Here is a 16,189-nt window from a genome sequence, read left to right as displayed (position 1 = left end):
TAATTATTCCAACATGACTCGTTTTAACAGAAGTTTTGATAGAGTTGGCAAAAATGATCATAGCTGCATATTTTGAGGAGTTAAAGTTGAGAAACCGTTGCTACAATTTCCTCTTTATTTACTTATATTTTTAATGAAACCAAATTATAAAAAAAGAACTTTGCTTATATCCAAATATTATTTCTTTTAAAGCCAAATGGGTTGGTAAAATGGAAAGCGAGCAAAAATTTAGAACTTTCGATTTTGAGTTCAAATTCTTTTAGGTACTTTCTTTGGGTTTACAATTCTACTTTGGTATATTGTTGACTCAAAAGCTAAAATACGTGACCGTCTTGTGTGGTATCAAGATATCATGAGAAAAACAATTAGTTTGTCATCAATATGTATTCTAATACCTCCTATATTTAAAATACAAAGTAAATATATATTCTCTCTTTTCACCTAGCGAATTAATGAAATTTTTCGATTTAATTAATCCCCTTTAGAATTAACAATACGCGCATATTTACTAGTTACAACAAAATTTATATGATTTTTATTCATGTGTTTGTAAAAAATGAAAGAAATTAGAATGTATATGAATATTATTAATTTTGGGTAGACAAACTTGAAAATGAGGGCTTACTTGAAAAATTATTCGTACTTATTTTCGTACCAAGTCCTCAAGGTTTGATAACCACGAGAGGATTGTTTATCTCGTGCTCGTTATTTTTAACTAGCCTCTCTGCACACGCTAACGCGCATGCGAGAGGTCTGTTTTATTATCGTGGGCGCTACCTAAAGATCTTTTATGTATGTCCAAACCATGTCATTTGATATTGAATACTTTTATGCGTCCCTAAAGATCTTTTATGTATGTCCAAACCATGTCATTTGGTATTGAATACTTTTATGTTTCATTATTTCTTACAAACATTTGTTATATTTTTATGTGTGTCTGGCCAGCGTCTCATTTTTGAATTAAAGGATCAATTTTTATTACAGAGGGTATATATGAAATGATCGTGTTGCACCGTGAGAAGGTTTGAAAATAGTTGTACGTACATATACAAAAACACTAATTGTAGACAATCTCTTAATACCAACATATACATGCATGTAGACAAATTACTAACACAAAAGAATGGTTAAATACGTACAACAAAACATGGAGAGAAACGAAAGAGAAAAAATAGAAGACTATTTTGAGTCACTATGTATGTTGTAAGTCATAGCTCCTTAGTATCCTCTTGACTCTTGTGAACTCTCTGTCTGTAAAGTAATAAGTAATTTAGTAATCAAACTTTCGGTAATACAATTAAAGTAGAAATCTAAAACAATTAATATAAAGCGAAGTAGATGGAATCATTAGAAAAAAAAACTAACACCAATATTCTAAAAGTTTCGTGATAACAACTAAATCAAAGAAAAACGTTTTAAATTGATTAAAATGGCTAACAACACACAAAACTATAGTGCTACTTCAAAACTACAGTCCTTGTCTTCGATGGCCTCATATAATTCATCATTGGTTTGTTTTATTTTGTTTTATTTTTTGGAAATTTCAAAACCTAAATGCAATAGATTATCAAATTCTATAACTGTAGAAATTAAGAAAACAGTATAATTAACATTCTACAATCAATTCATAAAACTGTAAGTTTCATTAAAAGGTTGGTACCAAGAAAAAAAAAAAAAAGAAATGAAATGTTAGGAAAAAAAATGCAAGTCAGTTCAAATGAAGGGATTTCTTCTAAGCATGGTTTACAAACAAACGGCATTAAACAATGTGAACTCTACAACTTCAATACAAAACATAATGTATAGCAAGGTATCCAAGCATTATGTAGTACTCAATATGTGGTATTGTGGTAGTCCAATTTTACATAATGCTCTTTTCCCTACACTCTTAACTAACCCACCTACTGATATGAATTTGGCTTTGATTGTCTTCATTGCCAACATGCCCCAACGAATGAGCTGACCAACGCTCCATGGGTTTCTTTTGTTAGTGAAACTGCTGTGAAAACACACCAATATACATTAGTGGAAATAAGCCATACTTTGAAAAATTGCACATACCATATATGATCTTCTCCAAAATAATGTAAAAAAAAAATGGAATCCAAAAATTAAAAGGCCTTAACACTGTAGATACGTCACTTTTAATGTCGTGCACAATGAGTAACCAAACACCACCAATAGGGACAATAAAATCAGTACAAAACTTTACACACATTGCAAGTGAAGGATAAGATATTTAGTAGAAAAATAGAAAATTGAGAAAATAGTAGCAAAAATTTATTGAGACATATACTATCAAAGAATAAAACAATTGACAGATCCACCGTAACCATTAACCAATCTAGACAGATATAGACAAACAATTACAAAACCATCGTAACCAATCAGGAAAATATTCTTCATAATAAACCACACCTTGTTCTTGTAAATCAAGAACCCCTTCTTGGTAACTGAGGAATGACAGCAGCATCAAACATATTTGGTTACATATCTTTACTATGAGCAATATTTATTGTTTTTTGAGGAAGAAGACGTCCATCATCTTCCCACTTAAACAAAAGAGAAACACTAATCATCCCCTTCTATTAAAAAATGTTTTTCATATTTGTGGAAATCAAATTATACCTGTGAATTGTGATCCCTTCTGCAAAAGGGACCAAATTGGATTTCCACTCATAAGGAAGGAAGGTTAGATACCTTTAACAGGGTTGTATTTCTGGTTGAAATGGGATGGTGATCAAACTCCAAAAATGCAGTCTAGACAGCGGCCCCTTCCCTTTCTGACTGGACTGAATCGGAAAATGGTCAGCCTCATCCAGAGAATGCCGCACGGACACTCATTCGTCATTTTCCGGCAACAACAACCATAATTTCATCTCAATTATCACTAACAAACAGATTAAATATCCTCCATTAGCATAAAGAGAAAATTGAGGAGACTTGTGTTCCTTCATTGATCGAAAAAAACCCTTCTAGCTTAATAGTATTGATAAACATCGCACCCATTCTTCTGTTCCAAGTAAATGAGTTAAACCACCAAATGAAGCGAAGACCATTTTTCTTGGTCTGCAGATTGTGGAATTTGTTGAAATGTGAACATCTATTTTTCAGCGCACCCTACTCACTGAAGATTTTGCATAAAATTGAACCTAATGCATCCAATGGTAAAATTAATGCATAAAAACAGAGAGAGGAGAGAGCGAATACCAATCCAATTCCAAACTAATGCATAAAAACAGAGAGAGAAGATAGCGAATATCAATCCAATTCCAAAGTTTGGATTCATGATTTTCCTGGCATGCAGTTTCATATTTTTGTTTGGGAAAATTGAAGCAAGAAAAGGAAGATTTCATCTGAAGTGGTACTGTAATGGGAGTCGGTTTGGCGAAGTAGTGTTGAAAAGAACGGTTTTTTTTTTTTTTTTTTTTTTTAATCAGGAGTAAAAATCGTTTGTTTCGCGAAGTGGTAGTGTAGTGCAATTGGAGGTTTTATTTAACTTTTCCAACAATTTACTTTTTATTTGGCAAAAAAAAAAAAAAACCAATTTATTTTTTAATTTCCAATTTTTCATATTTTTATGACAAAATTATCCCTGTGAATTTGTTTTCATTATTTTCGGCTAGTTTTAGTTTTTTTTTTGTTTGAGGGATTATTTAAAATTTAGATCTCCCTCGTTACTTGAAGTATCGGATTTGATGTCCAGTACGTCTAATTCAAATACCACATTGTCAATCATAAGGGATCACCACCAGCTTCATTATTTTATTTCAATTTCATACAATCGTTAAAAAAAATCTGTTAAGTGATGATGTGGCAAATATAGAATTCCCATTTATACTACCGTGGCTGTCATATTTGTACAATGTGACTCAACATTTAATACCAAATTAAAATAATTAATTAAAGAAAAGTAAAGAAAAAAAAAAAAAACCAAAAACCCCTTCGTCTTCACCACCCAAGCCTACCCCCATCTCCCATCCCCCATCACCCGCCCCTTCCCCCATTAATTCTACACCTTCATCTAAACCCAAAATTCCAAATTCCCTCTCGTCTTCCCCACCCAAGCCCACCCTCTTCCCCCATTAATTGTGAACTCCTTCTCAAACCCAATAAAGACCCAAAAACCTATCTTCCCCTAAAAAACACCAACTCTCCCTAACCTCTGCCGCCGTCTGGTTTTCCAACGATTCGACATTCTCCTTCGACCACCCTTATCCACCCACCAAGCTTATGTTCGATTGCAACGATATTGAGCCTCCTTGAATCGAGACTTCCAGCATCGACACCAAGCCGAGTTGGATCTGCACCACCGAGCCGCGTCCTGCTATCGCTGCTGCTTGAAATCGAACCCACCTCATGCAATTCCTTCGTGATAGGCAAGGGGTGGTTGCAGCGTGCAACTTGGGGTGGGAAAGATTTGGGGTTAAGGGTTGATGATGACAGAAGGAAGATGAAGAAGGAGACTTATGATTAGAGAATGGTGCATAAGTGATAGGGGAAGGGGGTGGATCGGCCTGCGAATTGGGGTTGGAAAATTTTGGGGCAAAGGATTGGTGATAGAAGAAGGATGATGAAGGGGATTTATGGCTAGAGAAAGGTACAGAAGTGAAGGGGGAAATGGATGGAGGTGTGGAGGGGTGGCTCGGGTAGGAAAGATGAAGAGGGGTTTTTGTTTTTTATTTTATACTTTTCTTTAATTAATTATTTTAATATTTTAAATTTTTTTATTAAGTGGTTAGCCACGTGACACAAATGTAATAGTCACGTTAGCATAAATAGAGACCTCATATTTGCCATATCATCATTTGACGGTTAACTTAACAGATTTTTAATGGTTGTATGAAATTAAAATAAAATAATACTAAATATATGAGATTAAAATGTCTTTAAAATGTTGTATGAGGTTGTAATTGTTAGGGTAAAATGTAATTTACCCCACTATGTTTGGATGAGGAAAATAAACATGGAATTTTGGTAAAAGTCAGAATTTATAAATTGACAGACACCAATTCTCTTGTTTGGATTCATAAATATAGAAATTTAGAATTTCCTCATGGAAAAAAAAACTTGGAATTTGGGATCTCCAAATCCCAAGTTCAAATTCCATGTAAATAGGTGTCATTTCTCAATTTCTATGATTGAGAGTTTAAAAATAACAAATTCCGTATTCAATTCCATTGTTCTTTTAGGTTAACCAAACAAGAAAATTTACAAATTCTAGAAAATAAAATCTCGTCATTTCAATTTCCGTCATTTTTAAATTCGTTAGTAATCTTAATTTTCTTCATCCAAACATAGTTACAGTTAGGCATTCCTGTTGAATTATATTTTGGGCTTTTTGCACTTGCAGCGATAACAGTCCAATGGCGCTGTTGCGATTCCATCATCCATGTACGCTTCCCGCCCAACTACCACCATCCCCACTGCAATCTTCTTCTTCTTCTGCTACTTGTCTTGTTAGCAGCTATTCACCCTCCAAGTCCCCAGTATGTACAGGTTCTGCCCTCCGCCCCCTCTGTTGGCCATCACGCCACCGGCAGCTGCGGTCTCTGACGGCGGTGAAGGTGAAGGTGAAAGGTAGCCTCTCCTCCGCCGCGGAAAGTTCAGTTTCCAGCAGTAGAGGAGGGGAAGGAGAGAAGGAGCTGCTACTCCAAGTTGAGGATCTAACGGCCGTGATTGCCGAATCCAAACAGCAGATTCTCAAGGGCGTCAACCTCTCTGTCTACCAAGGGGAGGTTCATGCTATTATGGGAAAGAACGGTTCAGGGAAGAGCACTTTCGCCAAGGTCCGTATTATCAAGGGCTCCTTATGAAGTGTGAAAGTGCTTTTGGTGAACGTGGTTGACGTCAAGTGCTTTTTTAGGATTCATTTGTATTTTTACCGGATTCAAAAAAGCATTTTTAGTCCTTTTCTAAGACTTCCAAACACACCCTAATTTTGTCATTCTTGTCTTCATTCGTTTGTTCATTGGTTCAGGTTCTGGCTGGGCATCCGGAATACCAAGTTACCGGAGGTAGTGTTGTGTTTAAAGGGGAAAACTTGCTTGAAATGCCAGCGGAAGACCGGTCACTTGAGGGGCTTTTTATGAGTTTCCAGTCCCCAGTTGAGATCCCTGGTGTCACCAACATTGATTTTCTCAACATGGCGTACAATGCTCGCAGAAAGAAACTAGGACTGCCCGAGCTTGGACCGATTGAGGCAAGCTAGCTACAACCATTCATTCTCGTCCAAAGCCGCTGTTTGAGATGTCTCTGGTGGTTTATTGATTCATTCTTATATCCTTATTTATGTCCTTGCAGTTCTATGCTTATATTTTTCCCAAACTTGATCTTGTCAACATGAAGACGGACTTCCTTAACCGAAATGTTAATGAAGGCTTCAGTGGAGGTGAAAAGAAGCGCAATGAGATTTTGCAACTGGCGGTATGACTATCGTTCTTAGTTAATATTACTGCTTCTTTTGTAATCTTGATCAAAACTTCATTTATAAGGAAATGCCTGGTATCAAGTTTGTGTTGGATATATAGCATCATAATTACAATATTTGTAGAAATATGTAAAGCTGTGGGAAGTGGGTTTCTTCCCCGGAGATATTGTCGTTCCTTGGAATTCATGTAAGCTGTACGTACTTCATTACTTATCTTTGTATTCAAACGCTTCTGCTAAATGCAGGTTTTGGGAGCAGAGTTGTCTATTTTGGATGAAATTGACTCTGGGCTGGATGTCGATGCACTTCGAGATGTAGCAAAGGCAGTCAATGGGCTTCTGACCCCGACAAATTCTGTATTGATGATTACTCATTACCTACGACTTCTGGAATTTATAAAGCCAACCTGTATCCATATTATGGTAAGTCATTGGAAGATATAAAAACATACATTGACAAGACAGGTTTTGGGTCTCGGTTCATGTATTTGTCTCATGAAATTAGAAAACAGAAAGGAAATGTAATAAGGATACTCTATAAATATAAAGTATAACGTGGTTCAAAAAAAAGTATGACAAGGTAAATGAGTTTATTAGTTTCATGTGTCCAGTAATTTTTCTGGGATTGCATAAACATATCGTTTGGATCATCAGCAAATAGGGCTTGTTTCATGCATTCTTCCCCAGGATTCCTGGTGTATTTGTTTTTACTTAAGAGTGAACACAGTTGGCAAGATTTGAGAGCTAGATTGTAGAAGCTCCACATACTAGTAGAATTAATACAAGTCGTTTAGGAGATATATGAATTGGGCATAACCTTGGAGCTATATCAACTCACGAAGATTGGAAAAAGAAGAAATTTCTCTTTTGTTTTTAGGGTTTTTCTTAGCTTTTAGAAGGCAATAGGAAAAATGTTATATAATTTGGCTGCTAGAACATTGTACAGGATAATCAATAAGTTATCATTGCGAGGAATACAGTAAGCTTCTAAAACTGTTCCTAGGTTCTCTTTCAGTACTGATCTAATTATTTAATTAAATGATTTTATAGGAGGATGGGAAAATTATAAAGACAGGTGACATCTCCTTAGCAGAAGTACTAGAGAAGGAAGGGTACAAAGCAATTTCTTGAGCATAACAACTTGAAAGGTATTGCTCTTTCTTTCTCACTCTCTTAAACCTCAAAACATCTTTTATTGCTTGTATACTAATATTGTAGGTGTGGACCATTAACTTAATTTATCTTCTCAAATAAAAGTGGCTCGACTAGTGCATTATATTATCTACGAGACCTAATTTGTCCTTCAATCACATTTATTTTCCTTTTTGCATATAATTGTTTTGATTCATGTGGTCATGGTAAGGCAATTATATGTGGCTTGTTATGTTTTAAGAAGGCCCTTCCCCCCCTTAAATTATGACAGAAGAACTTCAGGTTTCTAAGTGAGCTTCAGCATCCTATTTAGAATAGGAGATGATTTTCCATTTTGGTAGGAACTTGCTCCTTACGAGTTTAATAATTCATAGGTTCCCATGTTTATTTGTTGCTGCCCTACTTGCATCCATGCATTTGCAATGAACTGTTATGCCAGGGAATGATCCAATAAAGTAAGTGACCACAGGTCAGGTTTAGATTTCTATGTCTAATTAACAAAACAAGAAGTGTGGCATACTTTATTTAGGTGCTATGGAGATCCATTGCTAGTGTTGTAAACCCTTCTTTAGTTCCATTTAGTTGGGATTCAGCTTCAGGAGAAGTTATACAGATTTGGACGTTGGCGAGCTATCTTTTCTGTCACTGTCAGAGAATTTCTAGCTATTTTCATTTTCTATGCTAGTAGATGGAGCTTGAAATCTTCAAGCTTTTTATGTAACTCTTGTGTTAGAAAGTTATGCGACAATAAATCTCTTTCCTTCTATTAATTTGGAAGGCTAAGGTGCCCCTAAGGCACTAGTTTTTGCTTGGTTAGTTGCTTATGCAGGGTTAATACTTTTATTAAGGTTTGAAAAAAAAAAGGAGACAAAAATGTTTGTTTATTTCCGTATTGATTACATATAGTGTGGAAAAGTGAGAAGGAAAGTGTTTGTATTCTATTTCAAGGATGAGATGAATTGATTAGTGGTATCGCCCATTCTTCAATATGAAAGTCTGTTTGAGCATCTGAAATTCCTGTTGTTTCATTTCATGGATACTTTTGTCTAGATTTCTGACTGTTAGCCCTATTACTGTTCCTTCATATCTCAGGGATTCAATTATTTTTGTCCCATAGCATCTTGTGCTTTTAGCTAGCATAGTTCACCCCTTATATTCATATGAATTGTTTGTGCATTTTTTTTTTGGATTAAAATGTAATTTTGTTTTAAAATTCTTTCTTTCCTGCATCTTTTGCTTAGGTAGCTCTCTTATCCTTTTCTGTTTCTGTGGCCGAAAAGCGCATGGCTCCGGTTTCCTTTTTAAGATGAAACTGTCATGCAAGATAACACAATGGACACAAGCTCAGATGTAGTATTACCGAAACTGCTTCAGGGTAATGCTTTCCCAGATATGTTGATGTTGATCATTAGTATCATCCAAGTTTTCATGGGTTTACTCAACTTGTTAGGCCGGTCGTTTGCTCCCACGTGGAGGTCGTTTCCTCAAGATACCTATGTACCTATTTACTACAGTTTCCTTCCTCCCAAAGATTTTAGAGTTTTTCGGAGGCCCCAGTTTCACATCTGATTTCGCAAAGCGGGTTTGGGATCTCTGGATAAAAAGAAAAAAATGCGTGGACTTTTGAAAATAATCATCATATGATAATGGTTGCTAATGAAGTCAAGTGATAGTAAAACCACTTCTGCCTGCCCGATTAGGATTTTTCGCATGCAACGGGGAAGGAAATTCCTCAAGATTCAGAATGTGAATGATATGGGAATGGAAATGCTGTTCCTGGTTACTACCACAAATTTTGGCCTGATGTTCTAATGCTGAAACACGGTTGCTCTGAATGACTGTCAGTTAGACATCCCACTGCTGACGACAATTCCGAAGCTTCCTGGCCTTGGTTTGTTGATTCTGAACCATTAATATATGATTAGCGTCCAAAATATACCGGCATATGATGTTTGAGGAACGCGGGATAGTAGTGATCACCGATTTACTTGAACTGCCTGCATTGTCTTGCAATTTTCACTAGGACAATAAACAAATTATATGGTATATTTGATTGCTGCTTCATCTGTTGTACATCTCACTTTGAAAACTAATGTTGTTTTGTCCCTTTCTCGTTCTTGCAGATTTGATTCGGAGAAAAGCGGGTGTTGGAGTAATGATCTCTTCCGGAAAATAAACATCATATGTTCTCCTCTCTTGATATTTTTCTTCTGCATTCCCTTCGGTCTTTCTTTCCTCTTTTCTTGCCGTACGTTCTCTTCTCTTGCTTGGATGACTGTTTTATAGGCAAAGTGCCTTTCAACCGAACAAACCTACCAAGCCACTTTCCTTGATATTTCTGTAAAGGTATGGGCGATGGAAAACACGTGGGGCATCTGTATTTACTATAGGATTTGATTAATTCTACTTCAAAGATTTTGGAACAATAATATTATTGCGTGCTGATTTTCATACACTTTTTTAGTTTTTCACATGTTTTTTTTTATTATTTCTCGTCATTTGATTCAACGCGTCAAATGAAAATAACATCTAGATTAAATATGGGTGTGGACGAGGAGAAAAGTCTATCTGAAATTGAGGAAGTTATAAATCGGAAACGGAAAAAAAAAGAAAAAGAAAATGAGATCAACTGGAGTTTTGGTTAAAGGTGGAATCCACTATTTTTTTTCACTCTTGATATTATTTCGTACGCATTGGTTTTACAAGGGAAGTTAGGAATTAGATTGTGTGTTTTCGAGAAGCCAAATATCATTACTATGTGGCGATAACAAGTTGTCAATATTTTCATAAGATCAGGTAGTGCTATGCACACATTCATTTTACTTTTCACACACTTTTCTTAATTTTCGATCACCGGATTAAATGAATTGAAGAAAATCAAAATCCAAAAATTAGCACGAGTATGTAGGATGTAAAAATGAGTATATGAATAACAATATCCAAGTTCAATTGCCGTGCACATGACATGACCTACTACTTTCTAGGGTTGAATTTATTATCGTCTTTTTCTTTATAACCCACATTCGTCATCGGTTAACCGCCATCAATTAACAAAAGAATTGAGACAATGACAAATAAAGGTGGGTAAGAGGTAGAAAAAAAGTAATGCTAGAAAGATTAAATTTGTAAATTAAATGACATGAAAGTGGATGATTAGATTATACTTAAGCTTGATAAACTTGCTTATTTTTTATTGGTGACACATCATTTAGTTTGCAAACTTTATCTATAAATTTAATCTCTTTAACATTACTCGGTAGAAAAATCAATGTTTGAGGACGAAAGTTGGACATACAAACCCTAGGTACTAAAAGCGATAATTAGAAAACCTTGATGGTAGTAAAATGAAAATTAGCTATAGTTTTTAAAGAAAACTAATGAAAAAAACTTGAAAACTTTGAGTTTTAATGATAAGAACAAAATAAATGGTAAAATGAATAGTACCAGAATTGACTTTTTAGTGTAAAAATATGGTTTTTCGTTAAAATGAACAATACCGTGAACTTTTCGTTAAAACTCCCTAGTTTTTATTGTGCAATGGTGCCCAACCAATTGCAGCAACAAATTTGGGATGTTAAATGTTCGAAGAAGGGAGAGAGGAGATGAAAAAAGGAACAACATACCAAGAGGACGAACGTCGCCCTTGGAAATAACTCAGGGTTAAGTTGAGCATACATATTAAAAATGCAGATCATGTTTATGCATAATTATACACATTAAGTTGTTCAAGAAATATTGATAATCATTGTTTAGTCTGTAAGGACTAATTTTAGTTTCCCGACTTAACAGTAGCATCAGCATACATGGCTGTCGCCGGTCTCTTTGTAGCCTGGTGGCTTCATGTTCCACACGAGGTTCACCGGGTCAACAGTTCGACTGGCACCACAGGAAACCATGGCTGTCTATTACCTTAATTTATCAATTCTTCTTAGAAGGAGATAACCGATGTTTTGACCACTCTTCCAGAGCCATGCGGTGTAGAGCATTCATCCTAATGTAAGGACGTTTCTCTCGAATTAGTTTCTCAGCATTTTTCCAGTCCTCTGCCACCCCAAGAGCAACTAGTAGTGCACACATGACAGCTACACTTCTCCCATGACCTAAACAGGAAATTACAAAAGAGTTTCTAGTTACAACTCACTACCTGCACCCGTTCAAATAGTTGAGAAATCAAATATCAATACTATGAAGAAACAGACAGCGGAATTTTGTTACAAAATACACAAAGGATTCTCACAGAAGGGGATGTTGAGAATCCCACCAGTTAGAGAAGAAACTTAACAACTTAAATGGGAACTGTTTGCAATCATTTCACTATGGTTGCATTATTTGTGTATTTGAAATGAAGGATTTAGATTTAACTGTTTACTTTACAGTATTCATATCAAACATTGTAAGCACATTGAAAAGAGAGTTTTGATACTCTTTGTTGACAAAAATTTAAAATGAATTCAGAATTTAGATTGATTTGAGTCCAGAACCATTTCAGTACGCAGCATTACGTTTTCTTTTCAACCAGACAGTTAAAGGTTACAGTCTTAAGGATTATATATGTAGGGACGTGACCTTAATCACCCGAAACCTCCAAGCTTGGCCCTTTAAGTTTAAATTGTAAATTCTATAAACCCGGGCAGCTCCATCTTGTTTGAATTTCCAAGTCATTCCCAAATCCAAGTATAACTGCATGCCTCAGGTATTATTTTATAGCAGAATAGCTGTGTTATATAAAGCACAGATCTTAATGAAACAAGTCAAAACCTTAACAAGAAGCTTCAACAGAGAGCGTACCAAACTTGTATAGAAAACCAAGCCAAATCCTAACTAAAACAGGGAAACTAAAATCCTCAGGAAACAAACAAACAACCCAGGAACGTAATCCAACCACAAAGATAATATTGAATGAAATCATCTTTTCTTCCATCTCTTTACTTGTTAAACCTTAAATGGTTTTTCAGTGATGTCCTCAACAAATTCGCTCAAAGAAAAGCTATAAAATCTAGTGGCCAAAAGTTTGACTAATTCCGCACATAACATCAGTGTAAGTGCAAACTTAAATTTAATAACTGTGTGTGACTTGTATTTCTAAAAACCAACAGCAGTGACAGCATTGTTTCTCCATAAGAAATGATTGGAGGTCTTATCCAGCTTAAAAAATGAGACAGTCGGAGTGGTTTCAAGGGAAACTGAACCAAAGCAATATAAGAGTTAATATGACAATTAAGTTTCCTTTTTCCTTTTCTTTTTGTAAGACAATAGATTAGTGCAGAGTATTGAGTGTTTCAAAAAAAAATTGAATGACTACCCGATCTAATTAGACGTTAAAAATATATTAGTGCTTAATACGGGGAAAACTTTTCCCATGTGACAAAGAGCCCAAACCTGATCGAATCATTTCACCCTCTTGTTGTGCTGCAATTATAACACATCTACACTTACCTAATTATTTTTGTTCTCTGTTGTGTGAACCCTTTAAAGGCATTTAAATTTCATATAACTGCCACAACTGTGGGCTTTTGCTATTAGGTTGCCATTGAGCAGGTGGTTGGGATATGAAGTGAGCAAGTGCCGAGTGGTAAACAATGGATGATGCTGACTTGATTTGGGTTAGTTAGGCTGTGTAAGAAATCAAAGGGAGCAAGGTACACCTTGCTACAAGAAGGCACAAAGTTAACCATATAGTAATAAGGAATGTAATTAGAATATAGAAGAATGGTGGCCCGTATTCTAAAGTTCTAACAGCTTAAACTTTTGGGAATAGTGGTAAACTACCAACCTTCATCATGGTATTAAAGCAAGAAATCCTGAGTTTGAATCCCTGCAATTTAATCCTCCCTAAATAAGTTTAATTCCACATATTGATCTCAAAATGTGGAGAGTGACCTACTTGCGAGTGGGAATGCTAAAATATAAAACAACCGTTGAACCACATCTAAACAGCTTAAGCTTGTGTGAATACTGGTAAGTAAACCAACAAACTTGTCAATGCTATTACAAATTTTTTGTATGAGATACAAGTTCCTCAACTTGAGTAACTGCCCTAGGAAATTAAGGGGCAGCAGATTAAGCTGCTGAGGGCTTTCTGGGGGATCAGGAGAAGATGCCTATGAAGTTTTGGATGATTAAACAAATCCATGACACATTGGCTATGGATGTGCTTCCAATTCTATCAGAGGACATGAACCATCAAACATAGTGTTGGGCAAGGGGCTTTGGCCGATGGAAGTGGAAGAAGATAGCACTAGCAACTGCAACAATTTTCCAAATCGAAAAGTTAAGAGGCAGGGATATTAGGCTTGAGGCTACATGAATGAAACATGAGAAGATTGGTGGATGACTGCAGGCCCAAGTGTTGGGATGTTGCGCTCGGTGCAACCAAAGAGTTCACTGAGAATGGAATTTGTTTCACAAAAAGAAGAGTGACGGAATTCAAGAAAGCTTTCTGCATGAACTCCATACCCCGTTTCTTATCTACCACGAGCCTGAGCAGAGCAGTGGTTGATCAGGATGTACCTACATAGGGTTTAATCCTAAGGCAACCTTATGTACATTGTACCACAACTACTCCTCACCTTATTCACCTATATAGATATCTAGGAGCTAATACCGCCAGACACGTAGCATTCAAAACAATTTTCCAATATAGTATATACACACACATGCATACACATTGCAAAACAAGTGAATCTATATCATTACCAAAATGAAAAATTACTCAATTTAGGCGGCATACCGTAGGCGCAGTGGACGAAAACAGGCCTATTTTGATCCCTTTTCCGGCAAGCCCACTTGACAGCGGATTCAATGGCAGCCGGCGGAGGAGCCCTTGTGTCCCAAGTTGGCACACACAAATAAGAATGCCCTGAAAACTCAGGCTTTCTTGGCAATTCACAAGTGCAATCAACAACAGCAGGATCCCCTGGTGGTAGTTTATCCGGCGAAGAAGGCCACCCGCCGACGAACAAACCCTCACAGATTTCAGTATACGGAGCCTCCCTACTCCGCAATCTCCGCAGCGCCGAGAAAAAGCGAACGAAATACAAATAGGGGCTGAACATTATAATCGACCAAACGGGGAAACTCCCATCTGGGTTCTTCCCCAACAGCATGGGAAGGTCTATGGATGGGTGAGCAGCAAGTGAAACCAACGCGGATACCAGAGAGGCGTACAAAATTGGTATCGAAAGCACAGCGAAACCAGAGCTTCTGAGGAATGCAAACAACGAGAACAAGACTGCTGCTTTCAACCCTATCAGAACTGACAGACCCACACCCATCTTTGCTCCACTATGAACGCCCAAAATGTGCCTGCCAGGTGCTTGATGAAAGTCCTGAGAGAGGGTAGGAGCAAACAAAGATTACAGAACCATGGCCATCCAAAAATCCCTTTCAGTCTCTGGCCAGCGCTTTTGCAGATCAAATCTCGGCCACAGAAATATAGCTTAATTATTTAAATAAGGGTGTGAGAAAATCTGGGATTGGATGCTGGAGGATTATCCTCGTGTTACTGATAGAGCAAATTCTTTGTGAATTTAAGAAACCTACCTCCATAGAACTGGAAGAATTGGCCGTTTCAAGGGGAGACTTCTCCCCGCACAGTCAGGATATTTTTTTCCGAATCGTGAGGTATTCCAGACTCCAGAGTGCATGTCTAATAGGCCCCGAAAAATTTAAAAAGGTATTCACTATTCAGTCAAATATCACACGTCCCTTCAAAGCTTTTAACGAAAAGTATCAGAAGAAAAATCAAACATTTGTTCAAAGTATATTTGCCGATTTGTTCCTTAAAACTGTATAGAGCTCTCAATATTTCATCTTGAATTATAATTTTAATTGATTACTTTTAAACTTTTATAATTAGTCAATTTCTTTCTTCAATTTTAATTTTAACCGATTACTTCTGAACTTTTATAAATAGTCAATTTTCTCCTGACGCTAGACTTTAAAAATTTTCATCTAATTTTTTATCCATTTCAATAACGAGAACAACAAATGACAACTATATGGGGGGCAGAAAATGGATGAAATTTTAAAATCTAATGCTAGGAGAAATTGACTACTTATAAAATTTTAGAGGTTAGCGACAAAAGTTAAAGTTCGGGGAGAATTGGTCAATTATAAAAGTTTAGAAATTACTCAACTAAAATTAAAATTCAGAGAAAAATTGGCACCTCTATACAAGGGTAAACTAAACCGACAAATACCTCTTGTTTTAATGATTCTACAGGAGATTTTAGTAATCACTAGTTTATGTTCTAATTTTTTTTATGGAAGTTCTAACGAAAAACCCGCGATACTGTTCATTTTAATGAAAAACCATATTTTTACACTAAAAAGTCAATCATGGTACTATTCACTTTACCCTTTATTTTGTCCTTATCATTAAAACCCAAAGTTTTCAAGTTTTTTTAATTTTTTTTTTTAATTTTATTTTTTATAGTTTGTAAATATTTTTCTAGGCTTCCAACTTTATTCTTATTATACATACAGTAAACCACTCTAGTCTCTGTGGTAATACTCCATATAGGAATAAGGTGTTTACAGTCATAAAAATTTCTTGTTCCAACTTGGGAAAGTTATGTATAGGAAAACCCACAGCGATAAACTATAA

At 36.0% G+C, this 16,189-nt stretch overlaps 2 protein-coding genes and 1 long non-coding RNA gene across 6 annotated transcripts; 1 reads left to right on the top strand and 2 right to left on the bottom strand.

The window, feature by feature from the left end:
- Positions 1-1,058: 1,058 nt before the first annotated feature.
- Positions 1,059-2,618, bottom strand: LOC148698377 (uncharacterized). The gene is made up of 2 exons (XR_015967032.1): positions 1,902-2,618; positions 1,059-1,251 (listed from the first exon to the last, which is right to left on the bottom strand). It is a non-coding gene; the product is annotated as an uncharacterized LOC148698377 (long non-coding RNA).
- Positions 2,619-4,444: 1,826 nt separating this feature from the next.
- LOC137748556 (ABC transporter I family member 6, chloroplastic) lies at positions 4,445-10,010 on the top strand. 2 transcript variants are annotated; one of them, XR_011070073.2, is made up of 8 exons: positions 4,445-4,945; positions 5,302-5,789; positions 5,981-6,202; positions 6,304-6,426; positions 6,676-6,852; positions 7,480-7,577; positions 8,823-8,956; positions 9,705-10,010. XR_011070073.2 is itself a non-coding variant. In XM_068488725.2 (7 exons), the coding sequence occupies exons 2-6, from the start codon at positions 5,367-5,369 to the stop codon at positions 7,558-7,560; spliced, it is 1,026 nt and encodes a 341-aa protein (XP_068344826.1). In that variant the 5' UTR covers positions 4,445-4,945; positions 5,302-5,366; the 3' UTR covers positions 7,561-7,577; positions 9,705-10,010. The 2 variants fall into 2 exon arrangements, 1 of the variants encoding a protein (XP_068344826.1); XM_068488725.2 differs by lacking the exon at positions 8,823-8,956.
- A 1,174-nt stretch (positions 10,011-11,184) lies between these two features.
- LOC137747197 (uncharacterized) lies at positions 11,185-15,330 on the bottom strand. Of its 3 annotated transcripts, XR_015954557.1 has the most exons (3): positions 14,312-15,269; positions 12,148-12,261; positions 11,515-11,725 (listed from the first exon to the last, which is right to left on the bottom strand). XR_015954557.1 is itself a non-coding variant. In XM_068487254.2 (2 exons), the coding sequence occupies exons 1-2, from the start codon at positions 14,853-14,855 to the stop codon at positions 11,500-11,502; spliced, it is 726 nt and encodes a 241-aa protein (XP_068343355.1). In that variant the 5' UTR covers positions 14,856-15,330; the 3' UTR covers positions 11,185-11,499. The 3 variants fall into 3 exon arrangements, 2 of the variants coding, with proteins under 2 accessions (XP_068343355.1, XP_088538269.1); XM_068487254.2 differs by lacking the exon at positions 12,148-12,261 and having other exon boundaries at positions 11,185-11,681; positions 14,312-15,330; XM_088682143.1 differs by lacking the exon at positions 11,515-11,725 and having other exon boundaries at positions 11,738-12,261.
- Between the last annotated feature and the right edge of the window lie 859 nt (positions 15,331-16,189).

This window comes from Pyrus communis, chromosome 2 (assembly GCF_041283825.1).
Source record: "Pyrus communis isolate YQ-2024b chromosome 2, ASM4128382v1, whole genome shotgun sequence".
Taxonomy (NCBI): domain Eukaryota; kingdom Viridiplantae; phylum Streptophyta; class Magnoliopsida; order Rosales; family Rosaceae; genus Pyrus; species Pyrus communis.
The sequence above is the reverse complement of the archived record's forward strand: the minus strand, read 5'-3'. Positions and strand labels throughout refer to the sequence as shown.

Bases quoted from the DNA above. Each gene is read 5' to 3' on its own strand.
- LOC137748556 (XM_068488725.2), top strand. From the start codon at position 5,367: ATGGCGCTGTTGCGATTCCATCATCCATGTACGCTTCCCGCCCAACTA. The intron at 6,427-6,675 runs GTATGACTATCG...TGCTAAATGCAG, and splicing joins ATGAGATTTTGCAACTGGCG to GTTTTGGGAGCAGAGTTGTC. The intron at 6,853-7,479 runs GTAAGTCATTGG...ATGATTTTATAG, and splicing joins CAACCTGTATCCATATTATG to GAGGATGGGAAAATTATAAA.
- LOC137747197 (XM_068487254.2), bottom strand. From the start codon at position 14,855: ATGGGTGTGGGTCTGTCAGTTCTGATAGGGTTGAAAGCAGCAGTCTTG. The intron at 11,682-14,311 runs GTATGCCGCCTA...TTTCCTGTTTAG, and splicing joins TTTCGTCCACTGCGCCTACG to GTCATGGGAGAAGTGTAGCT.